The following is an 18,598-nucleotide window of genomic DNA, read 5'->3' as shown; positions in this document are numbered from 1 at the left end:
GGTTATTCTTCCATACACAACAACAACTCTTACTTTGAAACAACTAGCCTGAGATGGAAAATCTACTCAAACAACTAAACAGGTGATTTTTTACTCACATCCAAGCCCAAATCGACAACTTGACTGCAGACAGAAAACATTCATCCACAAGCCACAAAGAACAAAAATTTTGAAACTATACAACAGAAAAAAAACAAGCTTGAATTAGCTTTGATAGCACGTTAAAGTAAAGCCGGTTGCTCTCAAAATGACCAACCAATCTTCATGTATAACAAACATAAGATCATTTCAGCCTCAAATCAATGTGAGGTTATTTCTTCCACACTTAATTATTTTCACTCTTAAACAACTAACTTAAAGACGTGGAATGCATGTGCTACCCCCACTAACATAAACATGAAATCAAGGGAGTCCAGTTAAGTATGCTACAAAGCATTCTTGAAAAGCAGGGAGAACCAAATCTTCACAGACTTTAAAAACCAAAAAAAAAAAAAGCAGCTATGATGACGCAAGACAGATTCTATGCAAGCACTAAAGTAATTTTTTTCTATTATTGATAAGCCATGGAAAAGATATACATACTATTATACTATCATAAGACGAGTCATTGCTTTTCATACAGCAACCACAAAAAAATGTTTTGCTTCAAATGTCATAAAATTCATGGGATAATTCCATGCTCAGCCAAGAACACAGAAGATGTGCCGTTTGCCAGGAAGAACTGATTTTCCAATGAATGCTGAATTCCGATCCCCTCAATGGGCAACAATGGTTGCCCGGTATACTGACCACATCAGAAGCCCTGTGCAATGGATATTCATTCCACCAAAAAGACGTATGAAACTTCAATAAGCCTTTATAATTGATCATTTATCCGCAACAGCTGAAATCTCTATCACTCGTATGGGTTCTTGAAGCTTTTCAGAAGCTCAGGAATGTCGTAACCAAGCATATCATCAACAGCCTGTATCATTTTGGGTTTTAGTTTTTCAAACTTGTTAATGTTGTAGCCACCCAATACCTCTCTGAAGTGCTCAACATTCGGGAAATCCCCAGCTGGAAGATGGAACTCCCTTTGAACCTGTGTTGGCAAAGATTCCCAGTTAATTTTATTTAAAAAAGCATAAATTTCTGAAAAAGAAAGGTGGAATTTCCCTTCCTAAGACCAGTCAATTTATAAACAGCTTCCACTTGAGAATTGGAAAGACAGAGAGAGGACGAAAGTGAAAACATAGCCTTTAAGTATAGCTGCACAATTGATAACAATAACATACACAGCAGTTCAAAAAAACATACAGTTAAGACTTTACCATATGACCGATTCCATAAACTGAACAATGAATCCATATGATACAAACAAAAGTTAGACAAGATCATGACTGTAAATCAATAGGATGATTTCAATTGGCCATGATGATTATTATAGCCCATAAACTGAACACTACACTAAATGATGATTTTCGGTTCAACCGCTAAATGAAAATTTGCAGGAACAGAAAAAAAAAAAAGATCCACTTGATAATTTTATTGGCTAGTAATTAAGATGAACCATAAAAGTAGAAGAAATCATAGGAAGTTATTCATGTCCTCAATCAAGCTTTTTTTCTTTTCCTCAAAATGACATGACAATAATAGGTACAGTCCCGGTCCATAACAGTTTGAGGTGCCAACTCAAACTCGAATATCAAATTACCTACCACAATAAAAAGCCATAAGATTAACCAAATTGTTTTAAATGAAGAAGCAGCATGATATGAGAGGAACATATTTACTGAAAAGAGCTCCTTACTACAAATGTATACACTTACTTCACATCTAGAATTGCACAGAAAATACTATTCATCTCTGATAGAGGAAAAAAAGTCTCCTAAAAATAGTGGAGCAGAAACCTTTGCAAATTCATCCTCCAGATTGTCAATAAGTCTTTGCTGGGTCTTTGCTTTACCCATCATTGCTGGCATCTCTTTTTTGAGATGGCTAATTATGTAGGCGTGAATCTTTGCTGCTCTAGCACGTTTGACAAATTCATTAATCTGCAGTTCAAAGATGTCATCAAAGTCCAATAATTGCAAAATAGAGATAGACAAGCAAATATGCATCTGGACAGGAGAGCAAAACATTGCATCAAAAAGAAAAGGCATAATAGATGCTGTTTAAGTATAACTTACACGTCGATCACACGCTTTCTTAGGAATATCTTTCAAATCGGTAAGAAGGTCATCTTGTTCCCTTTCAAACAGCTCTTTTCCAAGAGGACCAATGGCAGCCTCGTTAACGGGTTTATCATTGAATGAACTGTTAAGAAAAATATAGTTGTATTCACTCAATTCATGCTCTCTTCAGAAGAAAGTTTGGCAAACAATAATAGCAAGATTCATAATATAAACAAGCTAAAATAACATATACAGATAAGAGAAAAGTAAATCACACATAAAAAACAGGAAAAACATTCAGAAATGAAAAACGGAAAACTTCTAGTGGGAGGCTTAAAGGGCACACAGAAAATACCCAATATAAACACGCATAACCTCAGGAGTGTTGAGTACTTTTCCTAGCGACCACATTAGTGCCCCATAGACCCTCATCAGCTGCAACCAAGAAAAGTTACAAACAAAAAGCCATTTAATTTTATGAAGATGGAAATGACATAAGGCTATTAGAAATGGCCAGATGCAGACATTAAGTTGGTTTCAGCTGGCAACAATGAAACTTCCCAATTAAACCACTATTTATCTTTTTCATACATGGTAAAGATGGAAGCATTCTACAATTTTTTCACACATTTTTGCTCATTTGTCGTCTACAGCAAAACCAACTGATAAACAACTCCACCCATTTGAGATAAAAGGAAGATCTTTCCATCTCAAATATGTGGTCCTGCATCCAGCCAGCCCCATCTAAATAGGCTATCACTCTTACTTGCTGTGTGTCTACTTGGTCAGCCTTATTCAGAACAACCCTTATCTTGTCATCATGACCACGCAGGGATCCAATAACCCGTTTGAACTCATCACTGATATCGAGTTTATGGGGATCAAACAAAAGTAGAATTAGGTCACACTTGGCAGCAAACCATGAAGTCACACCCATAAAATCATAGCTTCGTTGGGTTCTTTGTTTTTCTCCAGAAAGAACTCCAGGTGTATCAACAAAGGTGATGTGTTCTAGCAGCTTCAGACAGAAAAGATAAGTGAGAATAAGAAAATCACAATGGACGAAACTTCTAAAATTTCAGTTTGAGAAGCAAACAAGGCTTTGAATATGACAAAGTATCTCACTGGATGTGGCATCTGGGAGCATTGAAATTTTGACAAAAAAGCAGTTCCAAATGATGTGAGACCACTGAAAGGCATGCCTGCCTGCACTGCTATAGTATTCCCAGGTATACTCCTTTCGTCAGGTCCTGACTGAAAAAAACGAAACTATGAACACAGGACACAATTATTAATGATTGTCAGTGTTCTGTCCTAAGTGGATTGGCATAGCCTATGGATTACATCAGCCAGGGATATGTGAGCATGACCCTGAAAAGACTTAGCAAATGACCAAAAATAATAGATAGACAAAAACAGTAGGATTAGGAACCAACATTATACATCAAGCCAATCCAGTGAACTTTCTTTACACTCTTAAGAGACTGGACTCTTCAAATTTTAGACAAGGTGGTAATGATTTTAATGTGCAGTAAAGACCTCAACATTAACTAAGAAACACTCTCCCAAAGTTAACATTGTAATCTTGTCAAGTGCTGTACGGTAAAAACTTATGATTTCTGATCTTCTCAAATCCAAGTTACCGTCCGTTCAAAATGCCAAACAGTTCAACACATTATCACTAGCTGCATAAGACACCTGATAATCAAACAGCTTCATATGAAGAGAATAATGTAAACAATAAAGTTTGTAACAATGTAGTTTTGACATTTGGCATACCATAACAACAACAAATCTGTCAGTTGTAGGTTCTGGTCCAATATGAGCACCTGAACAAAACATTAGAATTGGTCAGCACAAGTATACTTCTCACGTCAGGAGAAAGAAAACAACCATGTTCAACTTACCAGGATAACCGGTGTTTAACAAATGTTTAATAAAAGTTGTCTTCCCAGTGGAATATTGACCCAATAGCATAACCATGGGTGTGGCATCAAAATCACTACTTGTCTGACACCAAAGAACCGATAAAAATTCAAAGGTTACTTGTCCATAGATCCTTGATATGAAAGAAAACAAAGAGTTTCACAAGAATATCATTTTCAACAATCAGATCGTACAAATCAATGATGTTTTTCATTTAAAATAATAACAAGAAATAGCATTATAATGCAATAGATTCCAGCAACAACTGCACTGAACAATACATTGTATTCGAGTATACATTATATCATTGTTGTCAAGAGGTGAAAGATAATTTTATTAAATGACGTAGTACTGTCATACTCACCAATAATGGTGAAAAAAAATCATTAAAACGATAAGTGACTTCGAGGGGCTTCAGCTTTTCAAGATATAACTTCTTTAAACCATCAATAATTGATGTAACGGAGCTTAAGGAAACCTGCACATGTCAAGAAACTCAACAATAAACTAGCAATACAATACAGCTACCAGCATTTACTACTTGTCACTTTAGAAGATTAATCTCAAACAGGTGCTGGATACTAGAGTAAAAACATTATTAATGAGGAATAAAACCACAAAGATTAAAGTCACCAACAATCCTATGGTTATAAGTAGGGAAAAGGCCAGCTAGTCATTTTGGGATTGACTTAGAGTCTGGAACTAACTTGCACATGGTATTAAAGCAGGGGGTCCAATTAATAGGGCCTAGATTGTGCTCCATATAGTTTGTATCATATTAATGTTGTCCATGTCTTAGGCCCATTGTCTTTTATTTAGGTTTAATGAAGAATAATTCACATACATTAAAGTCATAAAAAATCATTTGGTTTTTTTTTTAAATGGCGAGAATTTTATTAAAAAGATATAACAAGAAGGAGAGAAAGCCTCAAACCCTAAGTACCCTAAAAAAATACAATCTCTAGAGACTCCAAACTTAAATAGCTTATCAACTAACCTCATGATTATTAGTTGGGAAAAAGGTCTCCTAACTTAGGTTGATCAATTTAGGATGGACTTAGACCTAACTTTAACAAAATATGGCAGAAGGTAAATAGTGTAATCATTTCCAGGTAAAAGTAGAATCTTTTCCCAAAAAAATGAGATGGAAGTATAACCAAAATGAACAGTGATTAAAACGCAGAAAAATGCAGAAGAAGATGAGTCAGAGAAAGTCAAGGAATTTGGATTCAACCATAGGGGGAAGACAACAGCCACAAAATTTACCCTCTTTATTGATTTAGAGGAAAACCGTTGGGGAGCAGACAAATGTTGCTTAGAATTTCCTGCAGGGTAAATTACAAATTCAGCACTGTTGGAATCACGTTGCATAAAATTCAACAGCAGAGAGAAAGTAAATAATATCGATTACCATTTACATCTGTCTGACTTTTTATAGGTGAATGCTTTTTCTGGAAAGTTAAAAACCACAAACCAGTTAGATAACGTAAACTTCCCAGAGAAAGCAATATAAGGAAACTAAATACTTACAACTAATAATGCATCAAGGCCTTCCATTGTTGGAGGATTCAAATTTTCCAAATCTACAATCAAAGACCAAAAGTGTAACATACATTTGTTAAGCACGTTTAAGGAGTGAACCACATGCTTTTCTCTGTCATACCTGCAGTCACTGTGAGGAGGTCGTGAGTAATTTCATGGCCTTGTTGAGCAAGAGAAACCAGCTGGTCATTGTTAATGGTTGGAATAGATATTAAGAAGGGCCTCTAATCAAGTGCAATGACAAAGGTAATATTCCAAGAAAAACTGGGGAGACAAACCTGCATTGCAGAAACGAACTCTTTGAAACAAAGATGTCCCTGCCTCTTGGAGTCTGCAATTGCCCATACCTACAGAAATTTCTTATGTAAGGGCTACAAAAGTAGGGAGTTTTTTCAATAAAGATGAGAAAAATATCGGTCAAGAAAGCCCGGCAGTAAATGTCACTGGCAGAGAAGTGCTTTACTCTTAAGTAATCAACAGAATGCGTCCACCTCTGGACAAAACAGCTGAAACTTGAAAACTTCTTTCTAAGAAGAAAATCTTGATATAGATATTTCTAAAATGTATTCTTACACATTTTCTTTAACCCAACATGTAAACTAATTCGGGAGAAAATGAAAAAGGGTCCGAATTCCTATAAGGGCACTTCCACAAGCTGGCGAAAGAGAAGATTAAACAAGTTTTACCAGTTGTCCGCTACCTACACTCCCCTTCCACTTTAATCAATGACTATGTCAAAACGTCACTGACAATGGACTGCTGCTACTTAGCCAATCCACTTATGCCCATTAAATTCTGACAACCATTTATAGGCATTTTCAGAGGACAGGATGTTCAACCTGTGGAAGGACTTGCAGGGCTACAGCTTCAAAAGTACATCCAATAGCAGTAACATGCCACAAACGAGAGATAGACATCGGATTTTCAGAGAACAATCATAAGCTTCTCGAGTAAGGATAATGTACTAACAACGAAAGAGCAAACAATTCTTGTAAGAGCCACCGTGCCAACTGTTACCCTGACAGAAACAATAGGAACGAAAAAAAAAATCGGAAACATAGATATCCGATTCCAAAAACTAAAGAATAAGAATGACCACTTCAAACTTCCCGAATCCTCATACAAGGGAATACGAACTTCAATCAGCAACACTTAAATTGACATAAAGTGGAAAAAATGCAAAGACAAGGAGAAGGGGTGAGGAATAAGTAACCTGTTTAAGTTCCGGACGAGACAAATTCGACAAACCGAAGAACTTGATGGCATCCGCACCGATGATTCGACCATCTCCGTCTACCCATAGAAAGCAAAACACGAAAAGAAAACCAATACCAATTATTATCTGATAGTGAATATGATCTATCACCGAGGGACAAGAAACAGAAACCTGAATCCGCGCACTGAAACCAATCCTGATAAATCTTCTGGTGCTCTCGGGAACAAGAGCTGATTGCCGGCGTAGAAATCTCCATGAAATCGACCAGCACGAAAAAGAGGCGGGAGAAGAGGGATTTTGTAGACAGAGCGTTGCTTCCGCGTGGGTGGCTGTCGCAGGCGGTGCCTGCGAGAATGAAGCGGAGGAATTTGAAATGGACGGTTTGGTTTTCAAATTTTCACAGTGGGTGAACGATCACACGCCACTGGCCAAATGCCTAATTTTTCAACTGCTTTTCAAATTTTGATATCCGATTTTCTACGAGGGAAGAACCAAATATAGACGAAACCGAAAGGCAATTAGATTATTGGCTCAGTAGATACTGGATGCATTTAAATTTTCAAAATTTTGAATTTTTAAAATCTTAAATTAATCTTGATAAATTTTGGTTAACTACGTGTATATATCTGAAGGCATAAAAAAAGGGAACTGTTTACGAATTCCCCGCAATTCTTAAATAGGTATTTTTAGTTATAAATTATAAAAAATATATTTATATATTTAATAAGCATTAATCTCCTTAATTACAAAATCGTGATGTATATTGTTAGAACTCGAGAGGTGTCAACAAAAGTCCTCATACAAAGTATGGCTCGAGCTAAGAGATAATGAACATGTACTGAAATAGAATAGAAGTTCTAGTTGGAATGTAATTAAGAGTCTTAAAGTTAGTTGTACATGGACTCTATCACCTCCTTAACTATAAACAGGGGTAATTATAACTCAGAAATATAAAAAAAATTTCTTTTTTTCTCTCCCTATATCGTGTGAAGTACCCTCTCTCTAATCTCCCTTATTTTCTTTCTCTTCCCTCTCTACCGAGAACTCTTCTTCTTTTTTCTTTTTTATTTCTCTCTCCCCTTGCTCGAAGTATTATTCATGGGTCCTACATTAACGGGTCAATAAGATTATATAAAGAAAATTTACTATTAAAGTGATAAAATGACCAAAATATGTATTTTCTAAGGCCATTATCGAAAATTCCGGTGCAGATTCAAACATGCAAATTCCCAGACAAATGATAGTAGTTAGGTCGGGGCACCTAAAATCGCTGTGGGGTGGGTGCCCCCAGAAACGCTGCACGGAACGCTTTCCAAAAGTCCCTCAAACTGTACCAACCTAGCCTTACGTACAAAGGGAACTGCAGCGGGACGAAGATGGAGACTGGCAAAAACGCGAGAAGGTAGATAGGAATGGCAGCATCGTGCAGCCTCCGCCTGAACATCAGAACCATTGTAGCAGCAAAAGCCACCATCATGGTGGTGACTGAGAGGAAGAGGGCGCTGAGGCCAATAATCAGCCTCAGTGGCAGAGAGTGGTGGAAATCTTGCTGCCGGAAGGTGGCTGTCATGATAGAGAGGAAGACGACCACGGATGTCAAGGAAAAAGATAAGGACAACGTGTCTGCGACTGTGAAAATGATGAAAGCGTTCTCCTTGACTAGCAAGGGCCTGCCTTCGTTATCTGGTCCGCCTGGGATTGTGTAAGCGGACGTGAAAGCCACTGTTGCAATGAGAACCGCGACTAATGTGCAAGAGTTGCCTGTGCGGACGAGCCATTTCTTTCCTTCTGTGACGAGATTTTCGTGGGTCTTTGAAAACAAAGTCAGAGGCGTCTCCTCGTCCTCGTTCAAGCTGTGGAGGTAACTGGCAGGCACAATCTCCTGAATTTGCTGCCTTGTCAAAGCGGAGAGCGTGTTAGTAGCAGTGTAAGACAAAACCTTAATAACTGTTTGTTGAAATGTGCAGGAGAAGTAAATTAAAGCGAAGAACGCAGGAGGAGGAGGAGGAGGAGGAGATCCACCTTGAACCATTGTATCTCGAACTGCAAGTGAAGAGCCTCGCCGGGTCTATGTGTTCCACCCTGGTAGATACCTTTCTTCTCTTCAACGTAATTGGCTGCGTTGTGGAGAACGGTGTTCCTTTTCGTATCCACCCACCTGTGAAGCCTTAGTAATGGGAAAGACGGCCTATTAGTGAGAAATTTAAACATTTTCTCCTGACGAAATTCCGCCACTACATGCAGAATGTTCTTAGCTTTGCTATTCACATGCTCTGCAGCCTGTGGGAATTCATTCAAGATTTCTTCCACAATCTCCGTGATCCCATTTTGTGCAGCTTTGAGCAATGGGGTTTCGACATGCCATGCTCCATCAGCAGGCGAAGATGCAGAGGATATATTAGCAGGCGAAGATTCAGAGAATCTATCAGCAGGCGAAGATGCAGAGGCGGAAGACGTACTGTCTGATGAAGCGTCTATGATTTCTGTATGATTTTCAGGTCTTCCGCCTGCTACCGCCATATTTTCGCCACCTATTGTAGAATCCCATAACCATGAATGGTCTATGCTCACCAATTTTTTCACCAATTCTAGTGCTAACTTATGCTCCTTCTTCTGTTCACGCAGTTTCCCGAGCTCGGGCCATGCTAAAAGAAAATTGAGTTATTCATTCTTCAACTTGTATTTGCAGGAAACATGTATTATAAAATATATATATATATATATATATAAATCTATAAAATGTTTCTTTCACCTTGACAGATGTAATTACATACACGCCCAAGTACTGCACAATGCCATAAGAATGCAGTATATAGGTCAGTATATTCTCCAGTTTTCTTGCTTGCTTACAATAAAAAAACCAATAGTCTCCATGAGCCTAACTTCTTTACCTGTTTGAAGCTTATAAAGAATAACCATCGGCATCTGGTAGTTCCGTGGACAGAACCCTGTCTCGATATCTCCTTCTCTGCCTTGTTCTTTGGTTTGCGCAGGAGGGTCTGGAATGACTAATAAACAAAGCCGATTTGTGTTAAAAAGGTGAGTTACTTGACATGCAATAGGATCAAAAGCCAGAGAGTTACACGAGTAAAGGAGTCTACTGGCTATCCCCATGCGGCATCCACTCTTGAAAGCAGTTGGAGTGTTGGCTAGAAGATGCAATGCAAGCTTGCCTTGTGCATCTGCCATACACGCCAAATACTTGGCCAATGAGTGCTCCCTCTCTTCGCAAAGCTCAAGCAATTTCAGGGCAGTTTCTGTGTCATTAATGGATAGTCACTTTTGTTAGTTAAACATGATTTGAATTTGAAAGATTTTCCTTCAAGCAAGAACGATATTCTGGTTGCAGAGGGAGGAGGAGAGAGAAAACCAACCGAAGTAGCGGCCACGAAGAGCAATATGAAGAATGGAGGTGCCATCCCACCTTCTCAACTGTCCGCTCCCGGTAGGGTCATACTTGTTCAGTCTTTTAGCCAAGAAGCTGACCATCTCTGTATTTCCATATGCTGCTGCTCGGAAGAGAGGAGTCTCTCCTAAAAAATTCCGGTCCTCCAGCATATGCGGGTGCTCATCCAGTACCAACTTTGCCATTTCCACATCACCGCTGGTGGCCACCTCGTAGAGGACAGAATTTCCTCTCCAGTTTGTCAGGCCCGAAACGGCAGGAAAATGTGAGATCAAGCGTTTCATCAGGTCCGGCCTCCGACTATGTGCGAGAGAATGAAAGATTGTGTCACCTAAGATTGTCACTCGCAGCTGAGTAAGGAATAGATCCTTCTCGGCTTCCCTCTCGTACTTCTCCGTCATCTTTTCCCATTCTCCTTTCATAGCTAACTCATAGTAATCTTTACCGCGAGGGTCCAACACATCTTCTTGTCCTAACAAGTCCATGGTGCTGAAAGTATTCGATGGGTCATCTCCCAATTGCTGGTTTCCCATTTCACGAATACTCCTATCACTCACCACTGGACTCTGCATCATCTCGTCATCGCTCCTCTCCTCTTCAATCCCGTGATTACTCCGGAAACTCATTCCTGGGTCTGTCATCTTGGTTCACCACTCATGAGTCAGGTGCTGCATTCAGCAACCTTATTTATCAGATAATGAATCACTTTGTTCTGCTTCATCCTTTGCTTCATTAATTAACAAAGGTGATTCGGCATGGGAAAAGCCCTCCTGGGTTGCCTTTGCTTGTTTGATTCAAAAAGATGGATGCTTTTTTTGTTCCCATGAAGTATCAAATATTTTATGCCTCCAATAGGTGTAATCTTTCTAACTACTTCTTAAACATCTTAAAAAATTCTTCTTATCTATGCTTTAGGCATCTCACTGAACCTTGTACAGATGTTTGGTTCCCATGTGAAGCTTGATTCTCTTTTCTTTTTTTCTTCTCTCTCTCTCTGTCTCTCTCTCTCTTTTCTTCGATTATGTTTGTTTTCTTTTTTCTTTTCTCTTTTTTCATGATACATATCACGGTTCATGCTTCTAATAGGTGTGATCTTTCTAGCTAGTTCTCAACCATCTTATACATTTCTTCTTAGCTATGCTTTATACATCACACAGTAAACCATTTACATCATTATGGCAATCTCAAGGAGCTGTTCATATACAATTATTTGTTTAATGGACTTAGTGAAGGGATAGCATCAGCTCCCACTCACTAAACTCTTCCAAAAGGATGGTGCAGATGAATTGGATGATAGGGTTGAGGATTTAGTGGCTAATTCCACATATTCTAGTTGGATGATTGATGAGTATAGAGTAATATTATGGATCAAAGCAATAGTTTTAGAGGATGGCATTCTTCAACACTGTTTGTCAATTGGCATGTTAAGGTGTCACAAATATCTTGGCCTCCAACTTTAATTCCAACAATTGTCAAGAGTATTGTCCTATAAATAATTTTGAATTTTTTATATTTTATAAAAATGAAATAGTTCAAGGTATTCATCGATTTCTTGAATTCCTTTGTGACTACTTAGTCAATGGCAAGTCCTCTCTTGAGATGGGTAACTTAAACTCTAAGAGTTTGTTTGGAGCCCCTAGAAAACAAAAACAAAAAAAAAAAACAAAAAAAAGAATTTGACCATTATTATTCCCAAACATAGTTAGTGAAAATGAGATAATGATCAAATTCTACGTTTAACTAAATATTTTCAGGAATAATAATGGTTAAATTCTCCTTTTTTTTTATTTTCCATGGGGTTCCAAATAGACCCTAAGAGAAATGAGGTGTCCCAATAATTGAGTTGGATCCATAAAAAAAAATTTAATCTATAAAATGTTTCTTCACGTAGAGAGTGGTAATTTCATACACAGGCTAAGTCCGCAAAATGCCAAAACTTTGTTGTATGTTACTTTTAAGAAGAACACAATGGCATTGCAGGATGCTTAGGCAACCTACTTATCATTATATTCTCAGGTTTTCTTGCTTGCTTAAAGAAGGCAATAGTCCCTTAAGACAACTTCTTTACCTATTTGAAGCTTATGAAGAATAAACATGGGCATCTGATAAATCGGTGAGCAGAAGCCAATCTCATTATGTCCTTCTCTGCTTTGTTCTTGGGTTTGGGCAGGATTGTCTGGAATGACTAATAAAAAAAGCAGGATGTGTTAAAAAGACGAGTTAATTGACATGCAATAGGATCAAAGGGGAGAGAGATACACGAGTAAATGAGTCTACTGATTATCCCCATGCGACATCCACTCTTGAAAGCAGTTGGAGTGTTGGCTAGAAGATATTGACAATATTAAAGAGAAGAAGAAAGTAATAAATTCAGTGTTTTTCATTGATGAAGATATTTATAACTCTACAGCTACATCCCGTAGCTGCATACAAATTACATAGTGAGTTTATCTTTATCTGGTATATCTGTTATCCCCTCAAGATGGAGCTCCGAGAGGAGAGTTCAATCTTGGTCATCAAGAAGAGGAAGTGTGGTCGCGGAAGTGGTTTGGTGAGAGCATCAACCAACTGATCACCATAAGAGAAATGAGTAACCTGAAGAACACCACTCTAAACTTGTTCGCAAATAAAGTTGTAATCCAAAGCAACATGTTGTTAAGTTGTGGAGCCTAATCAATGTCCTACGCAGATCGACCTTCATGGTAAGGTCGTTGTGGGGGTTAGAAGGAGGGTTGGTTCCCCCTCCTAGGGTAGTGGGGGCGGAGCCCCCGCCCGGTCCACGATATATTAACTGTTATTTCATTAAGGATATTTTGGAAATTTTACTCTTGTATCGCGGTTGCCCTAGTTTTCTCTTTACATTTGGGGCACCGTTATTAGGGTTTTATCATTCGAAGAGCATCAGTTGCAGCCGAGAGAGGTTAGAGAAAAAACCACCTATAAGTGTGTGCGATTTCTCTTGTAAACTATTTCATCTTTATAGTAGATTACTGTAACGGCGGAAGACGGGACGTAGTCTCACCTTTAAATGAACCTGTATAAATCTTGTTTGTTCTCGTGCTTGTTTTTCCTTTATTCCATGATTATTATTATTGCTCTCATTAGTTTGGAATTAGAGCGTATAATTCTTAACATATGTTTCATGCGAGAGTGAAATACTGGATTGGAACACAAATTTATAGCACTGATATTGTCACAATAAAACACCTGTTGTTGTGGAGGAAAAACACCTAGTTCAATGAGAAGAGAGCAGATCCACCAAATTTCAGTTACAATGGTTGCAACAGATCGATATTCCGCCTCAGTAGATGAGTGAACCACAGTCCGTTGCTTCTTATAACTCCAAGAGACAGGATTGTGATCTAGGTAAACAAAGATATGCACCTGTGGAAATGAAATCATCTTTGTTTCCTGCTTAATCAGCATCAAAGAACGCATTGAGAGACAAAGGAAATTGTCGATGTAGTAAACAATGATCCAGAGTTCCACAAAGATAACGCTCTTGACAGCATCCTAGTGATCAATAATAGGGCAATGCATAAACTGAGATAATTTATTCACCACATAAGCAATGTCAGGACAAGTAAAAGACAAGTATTGCAGACTACCAACAACAGTCCAATATTCAGATGGTGTCGGTGAAGAAATTTCCAAAGAGGTTCCAGCCTCTCGGATGTGTTGCCTGAGTTGAGAGAGGAATTGGAAAGAGCCGATATTGGCGCCGAGGGGCTGCGGTCATCAGTGGCGGGTTTCAGCAATTCAAATGACACCGAGAAGAAAGAAGACAAGGATTGTTAGCTCCGATTTGATACCATATTGACGATATTAAAGAGAAAAAGAAAGTAATAAGCTCATTGTTTTTCATTGATGAAGAAACAGCTATTTATGAATTTACAACAAGATCAGTAGCATGTACAACTCTTCAGAGCTGGATACAAATTACAGAGTGAGTTTATCTTTATCTGTTATCTCGTTATCCTTTATCTCTATCAGAAGATGCAATGCAGACCTACCTTCTGCATCTCTCATACCCGCCACATCCTTGATCGATGAGTGCTTCTTCTCTTCCATACGCTCAAGCAATTACAGGGCAGTTTCTGTGTCATTGATGGCCAGGTAGGGTCATGCTCGTTCAGCCTTTCAGCTAAGAAGCTGACCATCCTTGTCCTTCCAGATGCTGCTGCTCGGAAGAGAGGCCTCTCTCCACTTAAATTGAGGTTTTCCAGCCACCTCGTGGAGGATAGTGTTTCGGAGATTGTTTGTCAGGCCACAACAAGCAGGCACCTCTGTGATTAAGTCCTTCATCAGACCAGGCATCTCGCTATGTGCCAGAATGTGAAAGATTGTGTCACCTAAGATCGTCAGTCGCAAGGCAGTGTTCCCCTGGAGATTTTTGCACATCCTCCAAGTACTTGTTCTTCATTTCTTCCCACTCACTTTTCATGGCCAACTCATTGATCTTTTTGGACAAAGTGTGTAACACATGTACACCCTCAGCCATTTTTTCTTGTCCAAAGAATTCGTTGCTGCTGAAAGCTTGCTAACCTTCCATTTGTTCTGCTGGTGGAGTCTTTAGGAAACTCTATCATGTGTCTCAACTCTTGGGACAGCTCTCAAGAAGCAGGATGCAGCATTCAGAATCCTCCTATATCAGAAATTGGCTCACTTGCTTATGGTCTATCCTTGCTTCATTAACTAACAAAGGTGATTCCGCCTGCGAAGGACTTTCCAGGGTTGTCTTTGCTTGTTTGGTTCAAAAAGATGGAAGCTTGTTGGAACAAGGGGAGGTGTAATTGTTCATTGGAGGAGCAGTTGATGCTTGGTTAACGTTTTATGTTTCCATAAAATGTGAGAGAAGAAAGTGCCATGACTACATGAGTGGTTCTCTGTCTCTCTGTGTTTTAAATTTTGTTGTTGTCTTCTCAAACTGCCACTTGAGTGACAGTGAGTAAGCTAACCATCTGAACACCAGTTGAATTTCATAATTTGGAAAATTATGTAGTAAAATGGTATAACTTTATTTTGTTTGGCAATGCTGATGCAGAAAATTCCTCCTCATTGCTTATTGATGAACTCAGAAGTATCAGGGCTTACTTTCATTCCTCAAGCTGAAAGATTTGCTTCCCAAGATAGATCATCTCAAGTACAAATACTAACAAAAAATTGAAAAAAAAAAAAAAAAAAAGCTACAGAAGTAAAAGCAAACTAATGATGGAGCTGAAGTATGATGATGCATGGAGCAGTGTAGTTTCTCTGATTCTTGCAATGAGTTTTCTGGGTAGGTTACTAGAGTTTGTATAGAGCTGGAAGTGCCTCGCTGAGCCAGGCGAGAGACTCCTTGGCAAGCGAAATGTAGAGAGGGAGATGCAGGAGAATAAAGATGGTGACTGGAAAGTGGGAGACAGTGTAGAGCAAGAGAGTGAGCCATTTCTGGTCCAAATGGATAGTGATGATGATGGTGGCGGCAAAGGCAAGCATCATGGTAGCAATAGATATGAAGAGGAAGGTGAGGCCAAAGACGAGCTTTCGAGGTAGGGAGGTGTGAAAGTCGAGCAGTTGAAAGGGAGAGGTGAGAACAGAGAGTAATATGGCGACTGCAGTTAAGGAGGCAACCAGGGAAAGCACATCCATCACTGTAAACACCAGGAAGGAGGTCATGTGAAGGAGAACAGGGAGGCCGGTAACTTTGTCTGTTCCTCCCGGTACAGTGTATGCTGCTGCAAAGGCGACTGTAGCAATCAGCACAGCCACAATGGAACAGGAGTCTGCTGTTTCTTTGAGCCAATCCTTGGCCTCTTCATGCAATTTGCTGTGTCCTTTCATAAGCAGCTCTTGAGGGATCTTTTGGTCGATATTGGGGAGATCTAGAAAATGTGCAGGCACACTGTTCTTCACACGCTGCATGTAACCATTGAAGATTTCAAATTAACTGATCAATCCCATGGTCAAATTTTGTTGCATCCTGTTAGATAACCGGAAGTAGGCTGTATCAGCAACACAAGGAAGGAAGGCGAAGAAGGATATCTCACCTCGAACCACTGTAACTCTCGTTGCAGTTTCTGAACAGGCCCAGCAGCGTCCTCATGTTCTTGGCTTCGATCAGCGGCAGCATAATGGAGGATGGAGTGCTTACCTCGATCAGTGCTTCTTTGCGGGTTAGTAGTTGGTAATTTCTTCCCTATTAAGAACTCGAAGATTTTCTGCTGCCTGTGGTTCACAGCTATGTGGAGTACATTTTGTTCGAATTGGTTTTTGAAGTCTAGAACTTGAGGATGCTTGTTTACAGTCTCTTCCACTATTTCCATTATCCCATGCTCTATGGCCAGAAAGAGTGGGATATCTGTACCCCTCTTACTAGGAATCTTTAATTTTGAAGCTAACAATTGTCCTATATCTTTATCCAAATTCTCATCCGTTAAAAGAATTCCACCTCCACCGCCCCTCTGCTTCCATGACTTGTCTGTCTCTACTAATGCTTCCATGAGCGTCGATGTAAGCCCGTGCTTTCGTTTTTCATCCGAAATCCTTTTCATTACAGGGATCACTGTAGCAATCACAAATACTAGTTATGTGAGTGCAACTATTGACTGACTGAGCCCATAATTTGGGTGCGGGGTGCAACTATTCAACAACTCACCCTGGAAAATTTTCGAAACAACTCTGTTCGCTTTGCTGGCGTTTGCGTTGTCGCCGGTTTTAGCTTTGCTGTTGTTCTCTTCCTGTCCAGCAGGAGCATCTACAGGCAACAATGAGGTAAAGAGTCAGGTACTTCGCCTGCCTGGAGGAAAGAAACTGCGGTGAACGAAGAGCTAGCTTGATTACAGTGGTAGATGAGTCTTTTCATGAACCCGTATGGCATCCTGCTCTTGAAAGCCGAGGGAGTTTTCGCCAGAAGATGCAGACCCGTCTGCCCGTACTTGTCAATCTTGTCTGCTAGAGACTCGTGCCTAACGAACAGCAGAGAAGCGAAATCTGTGAATGAATAAAAAAACCATGCATTCAGACACAAGTACAGAATAAAATAAAGGTAAAAATGGCGAGAGGTGAAACGAACAGACCGTAGGATTCCCCGAGGATGGCTGCGTGGAGCATCGTCATGCCATCATCTCTTCTCAAATGGGCTGTCGAGTCTTTTACGTGTTCCGTCAGGAACAAGAACATCTTTTTGCTGCCGTAAACAGCCGTTCTGAAGACCGGCGTCTCCCCCCAATAATTCTTTTTATTGATCAAGTTGCCCCATTGCTCTGGGGTCAATTTGTTCAGTACTTGCTTTGCAACCTCGACCATTTCGGTGGTTGCGAGTTCGTGGAGGATGTTGTTTCGGACTTGATTCTTTTTTTTCAGAATTTTGTAGATCTCACTCTGCGGTGTGTTGTTTATGATGTCTTTCACCAGTTCCTCGTGCCTGACGGTGACGATCAAGTGGAGAAGTGTGTCTTTCATTGGCGTAACTGGTAACTGCCAGCGGCCCGGCTCGTAGGCCATCAGCACCTCCTTTTTCCCTTGTATGGCGGCTTCGTACAGCTTGCCTGCGTCTCGGAATTCTGTCGACATGATATGATGCTGCTGCTGCTGCTATTGTCCTGCTGTGAGCAGCAGCAGGTATAAGGATGGTCTCTTCAGGGTGACGAACGGAAGATGACCCACCATTCCCTTTGGTCTTGTGCGATTAATTCTTTCCTTCCCGACAAAACTAGTGTTGGCTCTCTTTCTCTTTCTCTTTCTCTTGCTCTGTCTCTGTCTCTGTCTCTGTCTCTTTCTCTTTCTCTTTATCCCTACTCTTTCGCCATGGAGAGCTATAGCTCACGTCATACAATCTTTTGGTTCACTTCATGGTTCAAACCGGGACGAGTTAGTCTAAGTGAACTATGTTATTTGAGAATCTGAGTTGACCCGGTCGAGTCATGAATCAACTTGGCAAGTTGAAAAACCATAGTTCACTTATAATAGCCCCCAAGGTATAGGGTTTACCCATGTGGTTGAGACATTTGAGTGTCCAAGGACTACACTTAGGGTGTGTTTTTTTGTCAATAGGAAAATGTAAATAAATAAATAAATAAATAAAATTCTTCTTGTAAAAATTTCCAGTATTTGTGCCCTTTTTTGGGGTTTTTTTTATCATTTACCTTTTACTTTTATCTTTATTATTTATTATTTATAAAAAAAATATTTGTAGTGTGACATGGGACGATGAATCGAATGGGAGAGACTCGTCTCATATGGACTGCCCCTTTCTTTTCTGCTCTTTTTCCTACCTAAAAGAGTGGCATGACAGAGAAAGAAAAACGAGTGATTTACGACACCCTCTTTGCTGGAGAGCAGCAAAAGCTCAATTTGAGGCGGATCTGTCGTCGT

At 39.6% G+C, this 18,598-nt stretch overlaps 2 protein-coding genes across 2 annotated transcripts; both read right to left on the bottom strand.

The window, feature by feature from the left end:
• Positions 1 to 546: 546 nt before the first annotated feature.
• LOC137939398 (EH domain-containing protein 1-like) lies at positions 547 to 7,241 on the bottom strand. The gene is made up of 16 exons (XM_068784669.1): positions 7,009 to 7,241; positions 6,835 to 6,914; positions 5,900 to 5,968; positions 5,743 to 5,803; positions 5,610 to 5,662; positions 5,491 to 5,530; positions 5,346 to 5,404; positions 4,444 to 4,557; positions 4,061 to 4,163; positions 3,933 to 3,982; positions 3,279 to 3,407; positions 2,920 to 3,171; positions 2,509 to 2,588; positions 2,169 to 2,295; positions 1,890 to 2,033; positions 547 to 1,081 (listed from the first exon to the last, which is right to left on the bottom strand). The coding sequence occupies exons 1-16, from the start codon at positions 7,091 to 7,093 to the stop codon at positions 896 to 898; spliced, it is 1,632 nt and encodes a 543-aa protein (XP_068640770.1). The 5' UTR covers positions 7,094 to 7,241; the 3' UTR covers positions 547 to 895.
• An 8,288-nt stretch (positions 7,242 to 15,529) lies between these two features.
• Positions 15,530 to 17,797, bottom strand: LOC137938864 (ankyrin repeat-containing protein ITN1-like). The gene is made up of 5 exons (XM_068783945.1): positions 17,302 to 17,797; positions 17,066 to 17,215; positions 16,881 to 16,979; positions 16,273 to 16,787; positions 15,530 to 16,141 (listed from the first exon to the last, which is right to left on the bottom strand). The coding sequence occupies exons 1-5, from the start codon at positions 17,795 to 17,797 to the stop codon at positions 15,530 to 15,532; spliced, it is 1,872 nt and encodes a 623-aa protein (XP_068640046.1).
• Between the last annotated feature and the right edge of the window lie 801 nt (positions 17,798 to 18,598).

This window comes from Aristolochia californica, unplaced genomic scaffold (genome assembly GCF_029961685.1).
Source record: "Aristolochia californica isolate CCGP_79_NKW_82.1479 unplaced genomic scaffold, dmAriCali1.0.hap1 SCAF_10, whole genome shotgun sequence".
In the NCBI taxonomy this organism is placed as follows: Eukaryota; Viridiplantae; Streptophyta; class Magnoliopsida; order Piperales; family Aristolochiaceae; genus Aristolochia; species Aristolochia californica.
This window is presented reverse-complemented; position numbering and strand designations above follow the sequence as displayed.

Bases quoted from the DNA above. Each gene is read 5' to 3' on its own strand.
- LOC137938864 (XM_068783945.1), bottom strand. From the start codon at position 17,797: ATGTCGACAGAATTCCGAGACGCAGGCAAGCTGTACGAAGCCGCCATA. The intron at 16,980-17,065 runs GTAATCAAGCTA...TGTTGCCTGTAG, and splicing joins GAAAAGACTCATCTACCACT to ATGCTCCTGCTGGACAGGAA. The intron at 16,142-16,272 runs GTGAGATATCCT...GGTTACATGCAG, and splicing joins GAGAGTTACAGTGGTTCGAG to CGTGTGAAGAACAGTGTGCC.
- LOC137939398 (XM_068784669.1), bottom strand. From the start codon at position 7,093: ATGGAGATTTCTACGCCGGCAATCAGCTCTTGTTCCCGAGAGCACCAG. The intron at 3,983-4,060 runs GTAAGTTGAACA...TGTTTTGTTCAG, and splicing joins GTTAAACACCGGTTATCCTG to GTGCTCATATTGGACCAGAA. The intron at 3,172-3,278 runs GTGAGATACTTT...TTCTGTCTGAAG, and splicing joins GCTCCCAGATGCCACATCCA to CTGCTAGAACACATCACCTT.